The sequence below is a fragment of the Cynara cardunculus genome (genome assembly GCF_001531365.2).
Source record: "Cynara cardunculus var. scolymus isolate 2C chromosome LG 1, CcrdV1, whole genome shotgun sequence".
Taxonomy (NCBI): domain Eukaryota; kingdom Viridiplantae; phylum Streptophyta; class Magnoliopsida; order Asterales; family Asteraceae; genus Cynara; species Cynara cardunculus.
The window spans coordinates 28591029-28610812 of NC_037528.1; the positions used below are offsets into that span (position 1 = coordinate 28591029).

Here is a 19784-nt window from a genome sequence, read left to right on the forward strand (position 1 = left end):
TGTCATAGTAATATAAAATCATTTATTGATTTTAGATAATTATGACATGAATGCTATGTCACCTTTTTACTGAATCATTTGTTTAATGTCTTAATCAACTGTTGCACYYTGTGCTTCTTTTTAAGATTGATATTTTCTTAGTTGTTAATCAAACCTCCCCATTTTAGATAAATCAAATACCTCGATTCGCCATCTGAAATTAATTTTTATAAACTGGACTTTCGAAATAACTTTACAAGCTATCTCTATGGGAACGATATCTGGTACATTTTACCATTATTACTTGTTACGAGACGACAGTAGTTCGAGGTGTATACTTGCGCCGAGTTCTATTTTTGTGTTGGAATCTAAGGTTGAATAAACCGACGAGCACTCTGCTTTATTGCTTCTTCATCTGCCTCTTTTTCTTTGATTCCAAAGTCTTTTCCAGTTCATAAATTTTAGATTTCAAACCAAAATTTTCCTTTAACTGTTCAAAGTCTGTCCTTCGACTCCCTCTGAAATCATAAACATTTCCAAGTAATACATCAATATCAGCTTGAAGATATTCCTTTTCCTCTTTAGATTTTTCAAGATCTTGTTTCAGCTCTTTTGCTCATTCCAAATTAGAGTGATTTTCAAGAAACATATTCACATATTTATCTTTATAATCCTTTAAGCTTTTACTAACCTCTCCGTCACTGCGTCTTCTACCTCTCGATCTCTCTCTCTCTCTCTCTCAGGCTCTCGCTGACCGTCTTCTACCTCTCGATCTCTCTCTCAAGCTCTCGCCTACCGTCTTGTACCTCTCCATCGCTCGATTTAAGGTATCCATCTCGATCTCTCAAGCTCTCAATCTCTCGATTTTCTTTCTCCTTGCTTGGTTTTTGTTTTGCCTGGTTCAAAAAATGGTTTAGGGTTTACCTCCTATAAGGGGTTTTTGTATGTGAACCCCACAGTTGAAATCCTATAAGGGGTTTTGTATGTGTCTGTATGTTGCTATTTTTCTCTCATGGACCATGTAATCAGTTCAGCATTAACAATGATAATAGACACATGACATAATGAACTTACCCATAGGCTCTGAGATCAATATATCGGCTTTCTCTGGCAATTCTACATCTTCAACTTTGCCCTTGATAACCTGCATTTTAATGACAGGGTCCCCCCAGGATAAGACATAGAGCATTACATGTAGATTGCCTTGTACTAAGAAATGGCACAAAATGTATTCTTTGTCCCAATATAGGATTCCCAGTAATAAGCTTCTGAGCATAGTCAGCCATTTCAGATGCTTCCACAGCATAATATTAGATCGATAATCAGACAGGTAAGTGGATAGTAATTGGAATGGATTAGATTGGTTCAGTTTTACTAGATTTTGAATTGTCATCCAAGAACCGAACGATCCAATTCGTGGGTGTCTGTATTATCCTCTTTCTTATGGTTTTCCCTTTTGCCTCTGAGCAAAACTTTCTGCCACTAAAATGGGGCATCAACCCGTACTTCATACTTCAATTTTTGGAGGTAAATGCTCAGATTTTAGTCAATTAGTATGTTCTTCCTACTCTTCTTAAACTTTTTGATGATGACAAATTAATATTTGAGTGTTATTCTTGCTATTTGTATGTTCGTTAGTTTTCCTAACCGTTGGTTTCTCCTATCTTTTTTGTCTTCAGATTTGGTTTGTGAATTAAATAATAACTTGTACTCTTTCATGAATTTGAGTCATGGGTTTGTTTTGTGTTGGATAGAGTCAAAGAGACCCTCTTCTTCTTTGAACATGAATCCAAAGCTATTGTTTTTGAATTTAGGGAAGAATCCATGATGCATCTTTAAGAACCATTTGTGTTTTTTTTTTTCCAAAATACACATTTAAGTCTAGGACAACAATTTTGTCCAAGAATTTATCCAAATTCTTTTGATTAGACATCCTAGTTCTTATGGTGTTGTTATGCTGTGAACTTGAGGACACTTGATTATCTTTACTGTTATGTTGGACCCTWGATTAATTTCAATCACTTTCCTTGGACCTGATTGGAAGATACCRTTGAAATTCTAATAATTGTTAATAATTGGTAGATGTACGAGAGGCTTTAAGTTCTTGACAACTGTTCATACATGAATTTGTTAAATAACTACATTTACATATACTTTATGTCCTCATTATTCAAAAATATTAATTGGAAAATGATAAATTTATGTTTTTCAGTGATCTGCCGGTATAAGAAAGTGATTTTCCAAATTTGAAAATTGATAAAACAAAGGTAAGTTATTGATTGAACAGGTTAAGGTCTTTAACATYTACTAATGTCAATGGTGTGGATGGTCTAGGAGTTTGCTTGCAATGACTTAAAAGTAATTAGAACATGAGGCRGACGTATACCAGTTTTGGCCTTTTAGGTAGGTAAACAGGTGTTTTGTTTTTGCAGTTGCTTTGACCAAATTTTCGGTTTAAGCAGAACCAAATTGATTTTACTGTTTACAAGATTAGACAGAACAGCCTCAGCTTGTCAACGGAATTTTCATTTTCTTTCATCAAATTGCGCATTTCATCAGGTTTTAATTGAATAATAGTTGGATACCAATGCCAGTTTAGCAAATCAGCGAAAAAAGAAAAAGTTGAGTGGTATATTGACCTGTTCTCACATAATCCTGCAACATATTTTGCTGATGTAGCAGCTGCCCATAGCAATGGAAATACATTTTAGCAGAAGATGCTTCTATTTTATCATCAAATAGTGATTGCACTTGCTGCTATAAAATATAATCTGCATAAAATATGATTACCATCCTAMAGTGCTTTTTCATTAGATGTTTTCACTCTTTTACTTTATTTTTAATCTATGTGAAAAGAGTAACCCAGCCATCTTGTATAAGCAAAGATGTCTAATATCTAGCCGCATATGCAAGATATTTTTCAAAGGGGTAAAAAATTTATGTACTTGATAGAATGATAGAACAAGGAAGAGCATAACTATGTTGCTTCTGTTTGCCCCTTTTGGATTTTGAAACATTTTGGTTGCTTTGATGCTAATATTTCTATTTCATTTGGCTTTTTGGAGCTTATAAGCCAGTGATTATGATTTGACTGTAGTATTTGTAATCTAAATCAAATGGGTTCTTTTAGAATAAAATTGAAACTGTGGTAATTCTTTCAATTTTCTGATTGTTTCTTGCATGTTTAGTGGCTTGTTTTTGGTTGATATCATGCTTGTGATTACTTTGAAGTTGGTTAAATGGTATCTTGTCATTAAATGCTTGTTTTTATCTTTTCTGCTTGATAGTCATGGATGATAATGTGCGTGTGAAGTGGACAAACGAACTTACCAAACGGTTTCTAGAGACTTGTATAGAAGAGGTCCATAAAGTGGGTCGAAATGGAGGTAGTCTTCGCAAGGAGACTTGGGTGAAAGTGGAAATCAAACTTGAGGAAGTTTGCCATGTAAAACTCACCCAGAAACAACTGAAAAACCAATATGATTATTTGAAGGGAAAGTATTCGAGATGGGTGTACCTAAGGAATAAAACAGGGAATATTTATGACCCTGAAATGAATACGTTCATCCTAACTAATCAAGAATGGGAAGATTTCTTTAAGGTTAGTTTTTATTCTTTTTTACCTTTTTAGATATTATAGACAAAAACACGAGTTTTATATAAATAATAATACTTATAATTTGGACGCAGGGACATCCAAAGGCACGAACATTAAAGACTGCACCATTGATATACCCTGATTTGTGTATAGCTTTGTTTGAGGGGACTTCTGCTACCGGATCTCGTGCCTATGCCCCTAGTTCAACCCGTGAGAGGACTACGATTTCATCTTCATCATTTACATCCAATATCCCTACTACTCAAGAAATATATGGTAGTTTACAAATGGTTTAAATGATTGGATATTTCAGTTAAATTTAATTGAAATGAATTGATTCAGATTTCAGACTTCAGAAGTTTGTCAGTTTACAAAAACAAACAGTCTTATTGATTCAGATTTCAGATTTCAGATTTCAGATGTAAAAACAAACAGTCTGACTGATTCAGATTTCAGATTTCAGACGTAAAAACAAACAGTCTGACTGATTCAGATTTCAGATTTCAGACGTAAAAACAAACAGTCTGACTGATTCAGATTTCAGATTTCAGACGTAAAAATAAACAGTCTGACTGATTCAGATTTCAGACTTTAGCACAACCTCTTAAAATTCAGAAGTGAATTCAGACTTCAGACTTAAGCACCTCTTAAAAAACAAACGCCACCTAAGTCTCATGTTCATTGGTTAAACGATCGATTTACCGTGATTTTAACAAAACAGTGGATGATTTCAGAAACATATTTGACAGTCGGGTAAAAACCCTATAGTTTGAACTAGTTCAAATCCGAACTAGGTTTTGGTTTCTTCTAACAAAATAAACTACACACATAGATGGTTTTTCTATAAAAATTGTAGAACTTAATAAGGTTCCTACGATTTATGGTGATATTTTCTTTGACATGCATAGGGGCTGTTTTACAGCCTAGAAATACCAAGGGAGGAAAGGCTTACCTTTTATGATCGGACCTTGAAGAAACTCAACCAAATCCCTCTCCCTTTTCCCGTTCTTCTTCTTCCTCTAGCTTTTTCTCTCCCTAGCTTTCTCTCTATGTGATTATGGTATGTGTGTGTTTGTGTGTTAGAGTTATAAGTAAAGAAGAAGAAGAAATCTATGAGGAAGATTATGAGTCTTGGCGTTAAGTGAGTTAAATCATGACATTCAATATGTGTAACTCCTCAAGGTTGTCCAATCATCAACTAGCTACTTGCAACTTCTATATATCGACACTTTAGGCCCTTCTAATTCCTTCTCTTATTTTTAAAACACCCTGCCTATAACTTGTAACATTTGGGTTATCCGAGATTCCATTTTAGTCTCTCATAATTAACCCTAACATTTTAAAGTTACGAGTGCAACCTATCAATTTTAGTCATTTGCTAAGCCCTTAATATTTTCCTAACAAAATAAATAATTAATTGTGTAATTAAAAATGGGGCGTTACATATTTTGGGCCTAACACTAACCATGTCCATTGCCACGTGTTTTAATATCATTGGACCAACTATTAAGACAAGTCATAAATGCAATTAATCAATTTTAAAAAACCCGTTCGTTTCTAATCTGCACGCCTAATGATGCGATTAACCACTCTACTCTTACACATGTCACTATACAAACAAACCGTTCAAGTTCTTAATTTAAATCGAAACCCATATATACTCCATATCTGTCAATCGTTCATACTCCCGCTTTCATTTACCTCACACAAACTTACCTCTTTGCAATCACATAACTCACAAAGCAAACCATAAATGGCTCACTCACAATCCAATGTCCAAAAAACAATCCACACCACCAAAACCTGCTTCGAACCCTCCTCCTCCTCTGATTCTAACAATGAGGTCAACCAGGGTACTTCGATCCTGGTTGGAAACATTGAAATTGCGCTGCAACAACTTGTCTCTCTTCCTTTAGGAAATCACTCCTCATCACTCAACTCTGAATTCAATCACCCGTCTCCGATTCCAAACCCGAATGAAGAACACCAGACTCAAAAACCTAAACAAGACATACTTGCACCTGCTGAATCCCAAGGTGAAGTGGGTGATGCTCATGGAAATCACCCAGCAAAGACTGCTGCTATGTCAGAAGCCACCGAAAAACCTGATGTAAGCAAAGTTTTTTTTGCCAAAATCTAAATATGACCTCATCAAGGAAAACAACAGTGCACTAAACCTCAACTCTGAAAAATTCAAACATGATCACCAGATTGTGATTGAAATTCTTAAAGGACATCAACTCAAAAGGATGTTCACCAGAAGGTATGAAGTTCACGTTCAAAATATTCAACAGTGGTGGAGAAACCTAACATACGATAAAGAAGAAAATGAACTTGTTTCAAGGTAGGAGGGTACAGTTTTTCACTATCCTTGGAACTCATAAGAAAGATACTCTTCCTACCAAACATGCATGAAGTCTTGAGGAAATCAAACTTTGACTCTGTACCGTCTCAGAAACAGATGATCAAAGACTTCATCTAATTGGGATACAAATATCCCTTGCCAACACTAAGTAGCTTCAGGAGAATGGGTTTGCCACCTGTTTGGTACCGTCTCTACTCTTATATCAATAGGTTTTTATCACCCAAAGCCTCAAGCCTGGACCAAGCATCAAGGACGACACTGACGATCTTCAATGGTATAGCCTTCAATATGCATTATGATTATGCATAGCTATTCATAGAAGAGATGAAAACATACATTTAAAATCCCCCTGGGTACATTCCATTTCAAAGATTCTTCCAACTCTATGTCAAGGGAGTAATACACTTGCAACCAAGAATTCCAGCCAAAGAAGTAGAGGAGATGGCCCCACAATTCTACATGGATTCACTCAGGTTATCCACTTCTTTTTATAACTTCAGAAATCATATGCCACCCCCTTGGAGTTTGGAGCATATGTTATGAATGACAATTGGGTACTTAGAGAATATTGTGCTTCTATGGGACTGCCAGAACCAACAGACCCTACCCAAGAAGCAACCCCCGTTAGGACGAGTGGTGAGGGGTCTAAAGAAAAGAGTGTTGGGAATGAGACACACAGGGTTAAGTCTCCTCAAAGTGTAGAGAGGAAAAAAGATGTTGAGAGCATGGGTAGAAGGGGTAAAAACAAAAGAGAGGCTTTAGAGAGATCAGGGTCAAAAAAAGAAAGGACCTTGCCCCATCCCCAAAAAGTTGAGCATCCATATCTCTTATCTCTTAACACTCTTTGGTGGAAGGTATTTGTTGATCCTCTCTCACAGTGATTTGATGATAATCCCTTTTCACTTATACGTTGTATTTATGTTTCTGTCTTTTCAGTTCCAGCAATCATCACTGAGCTTGTTCAGTGATCACTGAAGAACTTGTATTGTAATTTGATCAGAGACAGCGATACTTCAAGAAGACAACACTCAAACCAAAGAACCTTCAGCCAAAGTCGCAGAACTTGTATTGTGTTTGTATTCTTCCCCCCCCCTTCTACAAACTGTTTTACTTATTGTAGACCCTCAAGGGACCAACAAGTGGTATCAGAGCAGTGTTTTCTTCTCTCTTTCTATTTAGCTATTTTCTATATTAGTTTATCTCTTTCTTAGATAACTTTACCGCTTAAAAATGGCTTTACAAATTACAAACACACACACACACAAGACAATGGCTCTCTTGCCAAACCTCCCTGGTTTACCCGTAACAATTTTAGTCTCTAGAAGAACCGGATGTCCCTCTTTCTTGAAGGTGTGGATCCTGAAATTACACATTACATAGAAAATGGACCATATATTCCATTTGCTATTGCTCCGGCTATTCCAGCAACAACTATGACTGCTGCGATTCTTGAACGACAGATTCCAAAGCTCCCACATCAATGAAGCGATGAAGATAAGAAGAAAATAGCTATAGACACGCGCGCTCGGTCTATAATAGCTATTTCTCTTCCCAATGAGATTTATCACTCAGTGATGAAGCTCAAAACCTCTAAAGCAATGTGGGACACACTTTGTGTCCAATATGAAGGAACCCCTCAGGTTCAAGAGACCAGAAAGATCAATCTAGTAAGACAGTATGAAAGCTTTCTCTATGGAAAGTCTGAGATGCTGTCCGAACTACATCAACGATTTAACTGCTTCCTTATTGATCTTAAGGCTGTCAGCAGGGAATATTCCAATTCTGAAACTTTAACCAAGTTTCTAGAATGCCTTCCTGAGTCTTGGGATACCTTTTCCATGTGTCTCAAGATGTCCAATGACATGTCCACTCTTTCTCTTTCTACTTTATACAAGATTCTGCTTAACCATGAGCAATCTCGTCAACTAAAAAGAAATATTGTAACAGATTCCAGGAAAATGAAAAGCGCTCCTTTGGCTTTGATCTCTGAAGCTTCTTCAGCTGAAACTTCTTCTACCCCTTTTGTCTCTTCTCTTCCTCCTGTTGTTATAACAGAGATAGACTCTTCTATCTCTGAGGATATTCCAGAATCTGACTTAACAGATTTTGATGAATCCCTGGCCCTCCTGACTAAGTCTTTCAGAAGATTTTCCAGTAAAAGCAATATCCGCAGATTTCCTCAGTTGTCCCTCAGGGAAAAGCCAAAGTCTGAAAGAATAGACAAGGCTTCAGCTGTCTGCTACAACTGTCACCGGCCCAGACATTTTGCAGGTGAATGCAGATCAAAGAAGACTGCGACACCATCCTCCAAAGCTCCTTGCTCCTTCAAGACTAAAGATGAAAAGTACTTAAAACTGAAGGAGAAGTACAGGAAGATAAAGAACAACCAGCGTAAGGCTAAAGGCCTTGTCACTGAAGAGCATGACTGGGCTGAGTCACCCGATGAATCATCTTTAGATGAAGAGGATACAACCTATATCTGCTTGATGACCATAGATGCATATGAAGGTTCTTCAGAAGCATCTACTTCCTCTGAGCCATCCACCTCTTCTATTTCTTAGGTATGTTCCCTGAATGAACCCTCTTCTTCTTCCAGTCTTTTTGCACTGGATACGTTGACGGTTGACCTTTACAATGCCCTCAATGGCAAATCGAAAGCAGAAATGCTTAACGTTGATCTTCAAGAGCAATTGAAGATTTGCCATTCTAAGATCAAAGAACTGACCTCTGTCGAGGAAAATCTTAAAGATCAGATTATTGTAAAATAAGCCATCACCGTTGAACGTGAGAAGGCTATAGTTGAGCGTGAGCGAGCAATCGCTGAACTCAAGGCTGAGAAAGCTACCATTGAAGGGTGGTGCAAAGCTTCCATCAAGGCCTTTGAGATCATTAACGCTCAGATCCCCGTCAAGATAACGACTGGTCTAGGATTTTCCAATGATCAGGAAGAACGTGTTACAAACAGGTCCATGCTCAAATTTGGCACCTTCGTCTCTTCTATTCCTAACACTTCTTCCTCTCAGTCTTCTTCTCTTTCTGAGAGTCATCTTGAAGGAACTCCTTCGAGTTCTGGTTGCAAAGACAAAGGTAAATCCGTTGTCATAGCATCCCTTCCCAAGAAGTCTAACAAGTCTAATAGATCAATATCTATTTCTTCAGCTTGTAAAGCTTCTTCCTCTTCAGGGACTAGAAAATCTGAACCCTTTCAGAAATCCAAGTCTCAGCTCAAGGTGAACTTTTCACCTAAGGAATCTAATTCCTCAAAGGTTCCTCCTAGAACCAATGAGAAGGGAATCCTTGGAGCTGGTCCTGCTTCTTGTCTAATACTTCCTGGCCCTAAAGCTACTCTAAGCTTTAGGAAGTGTAAACACTGTGGTGAGAAAACACATACTGCTAGCAAGTGTTCTTCTGCCGCCAAAGTTGGTTCACCAACTAAGGGCAAGAAAGTAGCCAAGGCTGAGAAATCAACCAAGGTAATATCATCCACAAAGGCTGCACAAGCAACCAAGGTGAAGAAAACCGCTGGAGCCTCTTCTTCAGGATTAGCGAAGACAACTCCTGCTGAAAAGTCTTCAGCATCAGATGTTGTAGTTCCTACCACTGAAGCCTCTTCGTCAGGCTCAGTGAAGACTTCCACTGAAACTACTTTAGTAGTGTCAGAGGTTGTTCCTCTTTCCACTCAAACCTCTTCAGGTTCAGTGATGCCATCTACTGATACTGATTTTTCAGTTTCAGAGGATGAAGCCTCTAACAAAGCTGGACCCTAATAGTTGGGTACCAATAGCATTCTTAATTTGTTTCCTTGTGCAAGACGTTAAAGGTACATAGTATCTTGATAGCGGATGTTCATGACATATGACTGGAGATAAATCCCTGCTAACTCATTTCAAGGAAGAAAGAGGACCTTCCGTAACCTTTGGTGGTAATGGAAAAGGATATACCATAGGTTTTGGTATATTAACCAATGGTACAACAACTTTCAAACGCGTTGCATATGTTGAAGGACTAAACCACAATCTTCTTAGCATCAGTCAACTGTGTGATAAAGATTATACAGTTAAATTCTCAAAGAATTCATATCATGTTCTTGACAAAGATGATAAGGTAGCCTTAATCGGTTCTCGTCTATAGAATGTATACATCATCAATATGAATTCTTCTTTCACTGAGAATAGTTGTTTCTTCTCAAAAGCCTCGTCAGATATTAATTGGCTATGGCATAAACGGCTATCTCATCTCAACTTCAAGACACTCAGTGAGCTGTCAAGAAATGATCTTGCCACTAGTCTTCCTTAACATTCTTTCGCAAAGGAATCTCTTTGCTCAGCATGTGAAAAAAGAAAACACACAAGAGCTAGCTTCAAGTCAAAGAAAATCTCTTCAGTGGCTACACCTCTTCAGCTATTGCATATGGATGTCTTTGGTCCAGTCAACATGCAATCCCTAGCTGGAAAGAAGTTTACACTCGTCATTGTTGATGAGTATGCCAGGTACACTTGGGTCTTCTTTCTCATATCCAAAGATGAAGCATCTGAAGAAATCATTTCGTTCATCAAGAATATAGAAGTACTAAACAATGTTAAAGTACGATCTATTAGAAGTGACCATGACACTGAATTCAAAAACTGTACTATGGATAACTTCTTTGAGGACAAGAAAATCTCTCACAAATTTTCTTCAGTGAGAACTCCTCAGCAGAATGGGGTCGCTAAAAGACGAAATCGAACAATCATTGAGGCTGTTCGATCAATGCTCAGCGAATCCTATCTCCCTACTCAGTTCTGGGCTGAAGTTGTCAACACCGCTTGTTTCACTAAAAGTCGATGGCTGATCATGAAAAGATTCAAGAAGACGGCCTATGAACTTTTCCATGGACGAAAGCCTTCTATAAGCTTTCTTCACATATTTGGTTGTACGTGTTACATTCTCAACAATTGCGACCAACTTGGAAAGTTTGATCCCAAAGCTGATGAATGAATCTTTCTTGGATATTCTTCTGTATCCAAAGCCTTCAGAGTATTCAACAAACGAAGACAGGCGAAAGAGGAATCTATTCATGTCACCTTTGACGAATCTCAATCAGCTAATTCAAAACCCATTTTAAATGATGAGGATGAATTAGAAAACTAGATGTTCTCTCACTATAGACAACCTGAAGCTTCCTCCAGTGCTTCTCTCAACACTGAATCTCATGAAATTGAAGATGATCCACTCATCATTCCAGTTACAACTAGTCACTCCAACACATCTTCTTCAGAGATCGCTGTTATGCCCATTAGCTGTGTTCCTCCTTTTACTTCAGACACTGATCAATCAGTGAATGAAATGCCTTCAGTTGCTGAACCCGTTTCAGTCACTGAATCTGAGGCTTCTTTGGCGATAGTCCCTATTGCTGAAGATACTGCTGCTGAAGCCTCATCTTCTGTTCCTGAACTCGCTTATTCAGATGAAATACCTCTACCGGCTCAGCGATGGACAAAATACCATCCAATTCATCAAATTCTTGGTGATCCAGATGCAGGCATCAAGACACGTCATGGTCTGGGTAATATTTGTCTCTTCGTCAACTTCCTTTCCTTAGTTGAACCCAAGAAAATCAATGATGCTATCTCTGACCCTAGTTGGGTCCTTGCAATGCAAGAGGAGCTCGTTGAGTTTGATAGGAACAAAGTCTGGTACCTTGTCCCACGTCCATCTGACAAATCAGTGATAGGCACCAAATGGGTCTATCGCAACAAGTTAGATGAAGATGATGTGGTAACCCGCAACAAGGCTTGGCTTGTTGCTCAGGGTTATAGACAAGAAGAAGGGATCGACTATGACGAGACCTTCACACCAGTGGCTAGACTAGAAGCAATTTGACTCTTTCTATCTAGCCTTTGCTGCCCATAGAGACTTCAAAGTCTTTCAAATAGATGTAAAGAGCGATTTCCTAAATGGGAAACTTCAAGAGGAAGTTTATGTTGAACAACCTCCAGGGTTCCTTGACCCTAAGTATCCAAACCATGTCTATAGATTGGATAAAGCTCTTTATGGGTTAAAGTAGGCTCCTCGTGCCTGGTATGATACCCTTTCATCTTTTCTCATCTCTGAGAAATTCTCTTGTGTAAAGATTGACCAGACTTTATTTCTTAGGATAGTTAAAGGTCACATTATTCTCGTTCAAATTTATGTCGATGATATTATTTTTGGTTCCACTAATCCTTCTTTATGTTTTCGTTTCGCTGAATGCATGAAGAAAAAATATCAGATGAGCATGATGGGAGAACTAACATTCTTTTTAGGTCTCCAGATCAAACAAACAGATAAAGGCATCTTTATCAACCAAAGTAAGTATATTCGAGACATGCTGAAGAAGTTTGATCTATCCAACAGTTCATCTATGAAGACTCTAATGGCTCCTCCACTTTCTCTCAACAAGGATCCAAATGGAAAGCCTGTAAATGTTATAGTTTACAGAGGAATGATCGGCTCCCTACTGTATCTAACAGCTAGCCGACCCGACATCATGTACTCCACTAGCTTATATGCAAAATATCAAGCTGAACCAAAGGAATCCCATCTGATCGCTGTCAAACGCATATTCAGATATCTTAAGGGAACTTCTAACATGGGTCTTTGGTAACCTAAAGGTTCAGGTTTTGACCTAATCAGTTATTCAGATAGTGATTTTGCAGGTTGCAAAATTGATAGGAAAAACACCAGTAGAGGTTGTCAGCTTCTAGGTGGAAAGTTGGTGAGCTGGACAAACAGAAAGCAAAATTAAGTGTCCATATTAACAGCTGAAGCTGAATACGTAACCGCTGGTAGCTGTTGTGCCCAAATCCTTTGGATGAAAAACCAGCTGCTGGACTATGATTTTCAGTTCTCAAAAACTCCTATTTATTGTGATAGCACTAGTGCTAGTGCTATTGCAAACAACCATGTACTTCACTCCAAGACCAAACATATAAAGATCCAATATCATTTTATCAGAGATCATGTTATGAATGGTGATATTGAACTTCACTTCGTTCCAACTAAGTATCAACTCCCTAACCTTTTCACCAAGTCTCTTGATGAGGCAAGATTTAACATCCTGATCAGCGAATTGGGGATGTTGAACTCAAAGACTAATCTTCAACAATTAAACATCACTCAATAAGTTAAATGATTCAGTGCTCTATCTCTGACACTGAACTTTTGAGTAAATATTCTCTCTCAGGTATGATTACTCTTCTCTTTTCTTCAACTTAAAACCCTCACTGAAGCTTTCTTTTTCAGTGTCTAATAGTTTTAAAAGTGGTTTAAAACGATCATTGAACCTTTCTCCTTTAGTGATTAAAATCAAAACGATCATTCAACCTTTCTCCTTCAGTGATTAAAATGCTTTTTAAATGACAGTTTCAGTGATTTTCTTATCACTGACACTGATGCCTTAAAACCCTCAAACTTTCTTTTCAGTGATAGAATGTTTTAAATGGTCTTATCAGTTTTTTGTTAAACGTTGTATGACTCTTCGTTTTCTTAAAAACTTTTTGTTTTAAAAAAAATAGTTAATGAACCGTCTTAATGAAGACATTGTCTATTTACTATGCGCAACGCTTTGAGACGTGCAAAAGGTTCTGTCATTACGCTACCTCATTTAATGCCATCCAATCATGGATGAGAACGTGGTATTTTTCATCATGACCACTTTCCCGAACCATTGTCTTTTTACTCTCTCATATTCCTTCTCTCTCCTCCTACCTATAAATATGAGACTTCTTCTCCACTTTTCTCTTTACGCTTTCAAATTTCTTAGACAAAACTCTACTAATATCTCTCCAAAGCAAGAACTCTCTCAAATCTCCAAACACTTTTCGACCTTTCTCTCTAATCTTCAAGGGTCAATATCTTCTTCTTTATCCTCTGGTATAAGAAATACGTTTCATCAGTTTAAGAACTTTGTTCTCTTAATACATTAAGCTATAAAGATTATTTAATCAACTCCTTCTTGGTTATAATCTTGTTTCTATATACACATTCTACTTGAAAAACCCTAAATCTTCATTAAGGATTTTTCAAAAGAAGCTTTTATTATTTCAAAAACTTTCTCTATACTCTTCTCCCAAACAATCATGGTTTAAACTAACAATCTATTTATATATTTCTTATTGTTACAAATAGATAGCCGCCAAGAATGTCAACTTCTCAATCGATGAGGTCTCCTTCAAGGCCAATAATCACATTGCCTTGTTGGATATCCCCTCATCTAAGGCGGACAACCAGGAAGCGGCTGACTTCCTCAAGCAGTCATCATTGGGCTTTGCACTCAACCATGAGCCCATCATGGTGAAAGAACTTCTTCAGCAGTTCTGGTTCATTGCTAAAGTTGTTGAAGTCGAGGTCAAGCCTGGACGCCAAGCGGAACAGATCAAGTTCACCTTCAACCGCATGGAAGTGAAGTTTGACGTCAACACCTTGAGGACGGCTCTTCGCCTTCCCAAAGCCCCTACGACAGCGAACCTACCACTGCCGAGATCATAGAGTGTCTCGATGCCATTGGCTATCAGTGGCCAATGAAGAAGGACTCAAAGGCTCCCATGAAGTCCTTGTCCAAGATTGAGAAGAACAGGATGTCAACTGTCTGGCAATACCTGTTCTCTCATTTTATCCAGTGCATGGGTGGAAAAACTGGAGGTTAGGACTAGGCCTCTAGGATCACCTTAACCATAGGCGTATCTGTAATTCAGCGTCGCCAATATAAATTATGTTGCGGTCATTTTCGATGACCTGGTGCTCAAGCTGAACAAGAGCCAGGGAGAAATGGTGGTGCCTTATACCAGGTTTCTTTCGATGGTCTTTTCGAAAATCTTTGGAGATAAATACTCCACGGAAGGAAACCTCCAGGTTTCCATGCTTGGATCTAGGATTCTGGATCATAAGCTGAGGGACAGTGATGTGATGCTAACTTCTATTATGTCCATCACTACCTCTTCTCCTCAAGTGGCCACGACAAGGGTAAACCCCCCCGCATCCATCCAAGCCACCAAAACCCCTTCAAAACGACCCTCTCAACCAACTCTTGGTTCTCCTCAGAGAGCTAAGAAGTCCAAAAAGGGGACAGCCACGTCTCTGGCTGAAGCCTCTCAAAAGGTTTCAGCTATTGAAACTAGCCTTACCCCCGAGGCGTCCTCTGCTAACCTTCCCATCTCTTCAGTGATTTCTCCCATCATTTTCGTATCAGCGGTACCTACCCCAACCGCCTCAGTCACCCAACTCACTGAAGGTGTGAATATCAACGCCGCCACTACTGAACACCCACGTCTCTTCTTGACTATTTTCTCTTCTCTTCCTTTTTTGGTCTTTACACATGTCGATGATGTACCAGCGACCGTCCTCCCTGATACTGAGACACGCACCACTGGACCTGAGGTTGCTCCTCTCGACGCTCCTCAGCATACAGATGTCCATCCTCTTGACGACATCTTTTCTCATGCCAGTGACAATCCTTTGGATGTCATTGATGGCCCCTCAGGTATTCCATCTTCCTACCCGTTCATTTTTACTAACCTTAAGCCTTTTGCTCACACTTCCTCTCTTGTAGGTTCTTCTTATAAGCATCAGCCTGATGCTCAGGGAGAGAAAGAGGATGGGGGCAAGAAAGAAGATGGAGGGGATGAAAATATTGATGATGACTATGATATGGCATCTGATATCAAACTTCTCCTCTCCGCTGTTGATACCATCCTTTGCAGGATAACAAAAGACCACCAGGAGATGCCTTGCCAGGCTGACCTTGGTGAGACCTTCCATGCTATCCAAGCAGACGTTCAAGAAGTTTAGAGTCATCTCCAGGCTCTCCAAGAAACTGTTCAAGCCAACACGGACGCCATTGCTGTTCTCTCCAGTAGGGCTGACGATGCTCAGGCTGTCGCCGATCAGCAGACTGGTCTTCTTCAACAGATCCTGGATGTTGTCCGTCAACCAGCTCCAGTGATCCCTCCTTCTTTCACTGCCGATGATCGCGCCCGGCTCCATGAGACGCGTGAGGCAACAAAAACTCTAGCCGGTGCTCTGTCAAGGCTAGAGGAGGTAATGGTTCTCCAGCGTCAGCGCTTGGATGAACTCTTTGGCCAATTCTGTCAAGTCTTCGCTAGAGAGGGGGAGATGAGGTCCAACACTAGTGGATCATATGATGTTGTTCCTACTCCTTCTGAGGCTGTTGGTCCAGTTTCAACTCCAGTTGTAGCTGAAGCTGAGGCTCCTAGAGCTGAAGCGGTTGCTGCTCCTGTAATCCCGTAATCCCGACCACCAAAGCTGCTCCAGCTGAGGTTATCGATGCTATCCCTAGGAATGACACTCCTTTCATCACTGCTGCTGGGTGATGATGATGATGATGATGAAGATGAAGATTATGATAATGAAAACGATGAACCTACCATTGCAGACCCCAAAAGTGACCTATATGGCGACGATGATGATGATGATGAAGATGACTTTACCATCAAGTACCAGAAGCTATCAACCGCCACCAAGGGATTTGCTCTCAGAGATTTTGCATCCTAGGGGGAACAAAGGCAATGTGAATCTACTCCATCAGGGAACCAGGACCCCAAGTCGAAAGGCAAGGAGGTCGCTGAAGAAGGAAACTTGAAGGTATTATTCAATATCCCTCAACAACCTTTATTTGAAGATTCTACCTCTCAGGTAGTAATTACTTCAAAATATCAACTTCAAATTCCATCAACCACCTACAGTCGATTGGAGTGGGTCCCTGATCACCCTGTCTCTAGTGCTCCTACTGACCAGCAGATGACTCAGCTAAAGGAGTCACTCGACCAGACTAGAGTAAAAATCCCTCTTCGTATCTCTAGTGGTGGTGAGTTCAACTTTTTTTCTGAAGCTGAAAGACTCGAGGCATTGAGGGCTGAAGAAGAGCTAGAGCTTTAGATGAAGCAGACTGAAGACAGCTTGAAGCTGGCCAAGTCACTAGCTGCGAAGGTCCTCTCCAAGAGAAAGTCTAAGAAAAAGGTGAACGCTGCCCAAGCCCAAGCTAAATTTATTTCTATTGCAGTAGCTGAGCATGAGAAGAACCTGAAGCTTGGTGGAAAAGGACAAGCGGTGGAGCGAAGCAAAGCTGCAGAAGAGAATCAGTCCTCGCCCGATTATCAGCGTCAACATCAACGGACGTTCAAAAGACGGTGGAACACTGGTCTCAATGCTCATCACTAGGAACAATCTCAATGCCATCACCGAGTACCCTTCCTACCTAGGCCAATATGGATACAGCGAATGGATGGAGATCAGACAAGCCATTCAGCGATCTAAGTCGAGACACAAGACAATTATCGAGGAAACCATCAGCGAGCTCATCAAAAAGATGTCCAGGCATGTCAAGGTCCCTAACAGGCCATCTCTAAAGAAAGGTGGGAAGAAGAAACTCAAGCTCTCTGATCCTAATGATGGACCATTCCTAAGGAACGAACATGAAACAAGGTTCTCCTTAGATGAAGTCTTGAAGGCTCATCAGAGTGTAGACATTTCTATGCTGAATATTGACTTGCGAGATAATGGTCCCTTTACACCCAACTCTGTGTATTTTAAACCTGAGTTAGGAGTTATATTCCTTGACTATGAAGGTGAAGTCAGATGTCAGAGAATGTCAGAGCTACATCTATGTCTAATGGGTCATCTGGTTTATGTCTTGCTCTGGATAGATGATAGCATACCTGAAAAAGTCATTGATCTAAAAATACGAAGGGAATGCCTACATCGAAGAAACCTTGGTGAAGATGTACCTAGCTACATAGATCTAAGTGTTCTAGATTAGTTTTCTCTTTGTAACAACAATCTACTTTTCCTTGTAACTTTTTGTACTATGTCTACTTTCAGTGATTATACTTATAGTCTGTAAGCACTAGACATGTACTGTAATACTTGTAATATTACCAATGATAATAAAATAAGTATTTCATGTACTTCACTGAAAAAGATCCCTGAAAAAAGTAATAGGGACACAAGTCTATGAATTCTAGTGTTACTTTTTACGTTCACTGATAATCTATGAGTCAGTGAATAAGCTTTCAGTTTCAGTCTTCATACTTGTAATTTTCTCTTTGATATAAGTTAAGGAAAATTCTCAAGCAAAGACTGACTCACTGAAAAAGATCCAAAATAGTAAAAAGGGACATGTACTTTATATGTAACTTTTTCTTACTATTGTTTGATAAGACAACTTTCTTTATGTTGTCTTGTTATCATCAAATAGGGGGAGATTGTTGATCCTCTCTCTCAGTGATTTGATGATAATCCTTTTTCACTTATACGTTGTATTTATGTTTATGTCTTTTCAGTTCCAGTGATCATCACTGAGCTTGTTCAGTGATCGCTGAAGAACTTGTATTGTAATTTGATCAAAGACAACGATACTTCAAGAAGACAACACTCACACCAAAGAACCTTCACCCAAAGTCGAAGACTGAAACAGGAAATTAGAGACTGGCGAGTACGTGATCTGAAGCGGTACTAAGTGATTACAAACCAGTCTACATATGTGTGAAGACTGCTCAAGCCTCAGCAAATGCTGAAGAGACCTTCAGGTTATTCCAGCATTTAGCGATCAAAGGAAACTTGCTCAGCACGATTGTTGTTGTCTTGTCCTTATGCACACAAAGGACAAACACATATCCTTATAAACGTTGGTACGGTACGGAGCCGACTAGTCGACTCTATTGTCCACCAACTTTAGGTAAGGATGTCTGTCCATGAATAGTGCTTTTTGTATTATTCATTGTGGCAAAGGACAAGCCTTCCTCTTAAGGCTTGACATGCACTCTAACCCAACCACATTGCATTAAATTTTCATTTAATGCACTGGGTATTAATAGAAGTGTTTCTTCTCCATACAGAGTGCGCGCAACTCACTCTCTAAACCTAATTCATACTTTGAGCATTTTCTAGCCTAAGTAAAGGATCTTCTCTTTACAGCATTTCTTTTCTCATATGCTAAGAATTCATATAGGTAACCAAAGATTGTTTAGATATGTTTTTCATACCTTATCTTTCCGCAAACAATCTTGTAAAATCTATATTGATCTTATTTATCAATATATATTTTAAATTTGAAAATATTGTGTTTGTATTCTCCCTCTCCCCTTCTACAAACTGTTTTACTTCTTGTAGACCCTCAAGGGACCAACAGTATTGAAAAAGGCAGTGAGCCCATGCTAACTTTCGTATCAACCCCACATGTCCTTCTCAAAAGGGAGATGTTTCATTAAACATTTTGGGGCAACCAACACATACAACATTGGCTCCTCATTTAGAGGAGGCCAATTGTTATAACCAGGTCTGAGACAACCTGGGTTGAGGTAATTTATACATGTTTATTATGTGGATTACGTGAAATATGCATACCAAAGTAGAAATGCATGAACTATATATGTGAACATGATATTGTGCATGCATATATGTGAAAAGATGGCATGACACATATGATTTATACATGTATGCATGTGGTCTGAAGCATACATGAGGTGGTGCTTATTGTGATAAGCTATTCGGGTGAAATCATTATATCTTCATGGTTAAGAAATCATGAATTTTATAATACAAAATCCACCGCCAAAAGTTATTTCTATTGGACAAAAGCTTTCACCACCTTGAAGTTTTATTATTATTATCCTCCACCACCTTGGTGAGAGTATTTAAAGAAGAGTTTGATAAGGTTATCCTTATCACTGTCACTCTTTTAGAAAAAGAACCTGTGTGTGAGTAAGGTGTTCTTGAAGATTCTGTGTTAAGAATAAAGCTTTTGCTGTGTGATTTTCATCAAGAAAGCTGTTTGATAAGGTGAGTTTTAAACTACCGTTGAGTATA

The 19784-nt window shown here is 38.9% G+C and overlaps 1 protein-coding gene across 1 annotated transcript; it reads left to right on the plus strand.

The window, feature by feature from the left end:
* Positions 1-3268: 3268 nt before the first annotated feature.
* Positions 3269-3873, plus strand: LOC112529516 (L10-interacting MYB domain-containing protein-like). The gene is made up of 2 exons (XM_025140870.1): positions 3269-3580; positions 3670-3873. The coding sequence occupies exons 1-2, from the start codon at positions 3269-3271 to the stop codon at positions 3871-3873; spliced, it is 516 nt and encodes a 171-aa protein (XP_024996638.1).
* The last annotated feature ends 15911 nt before the right edge of the window (positions 3874-19784 follow it).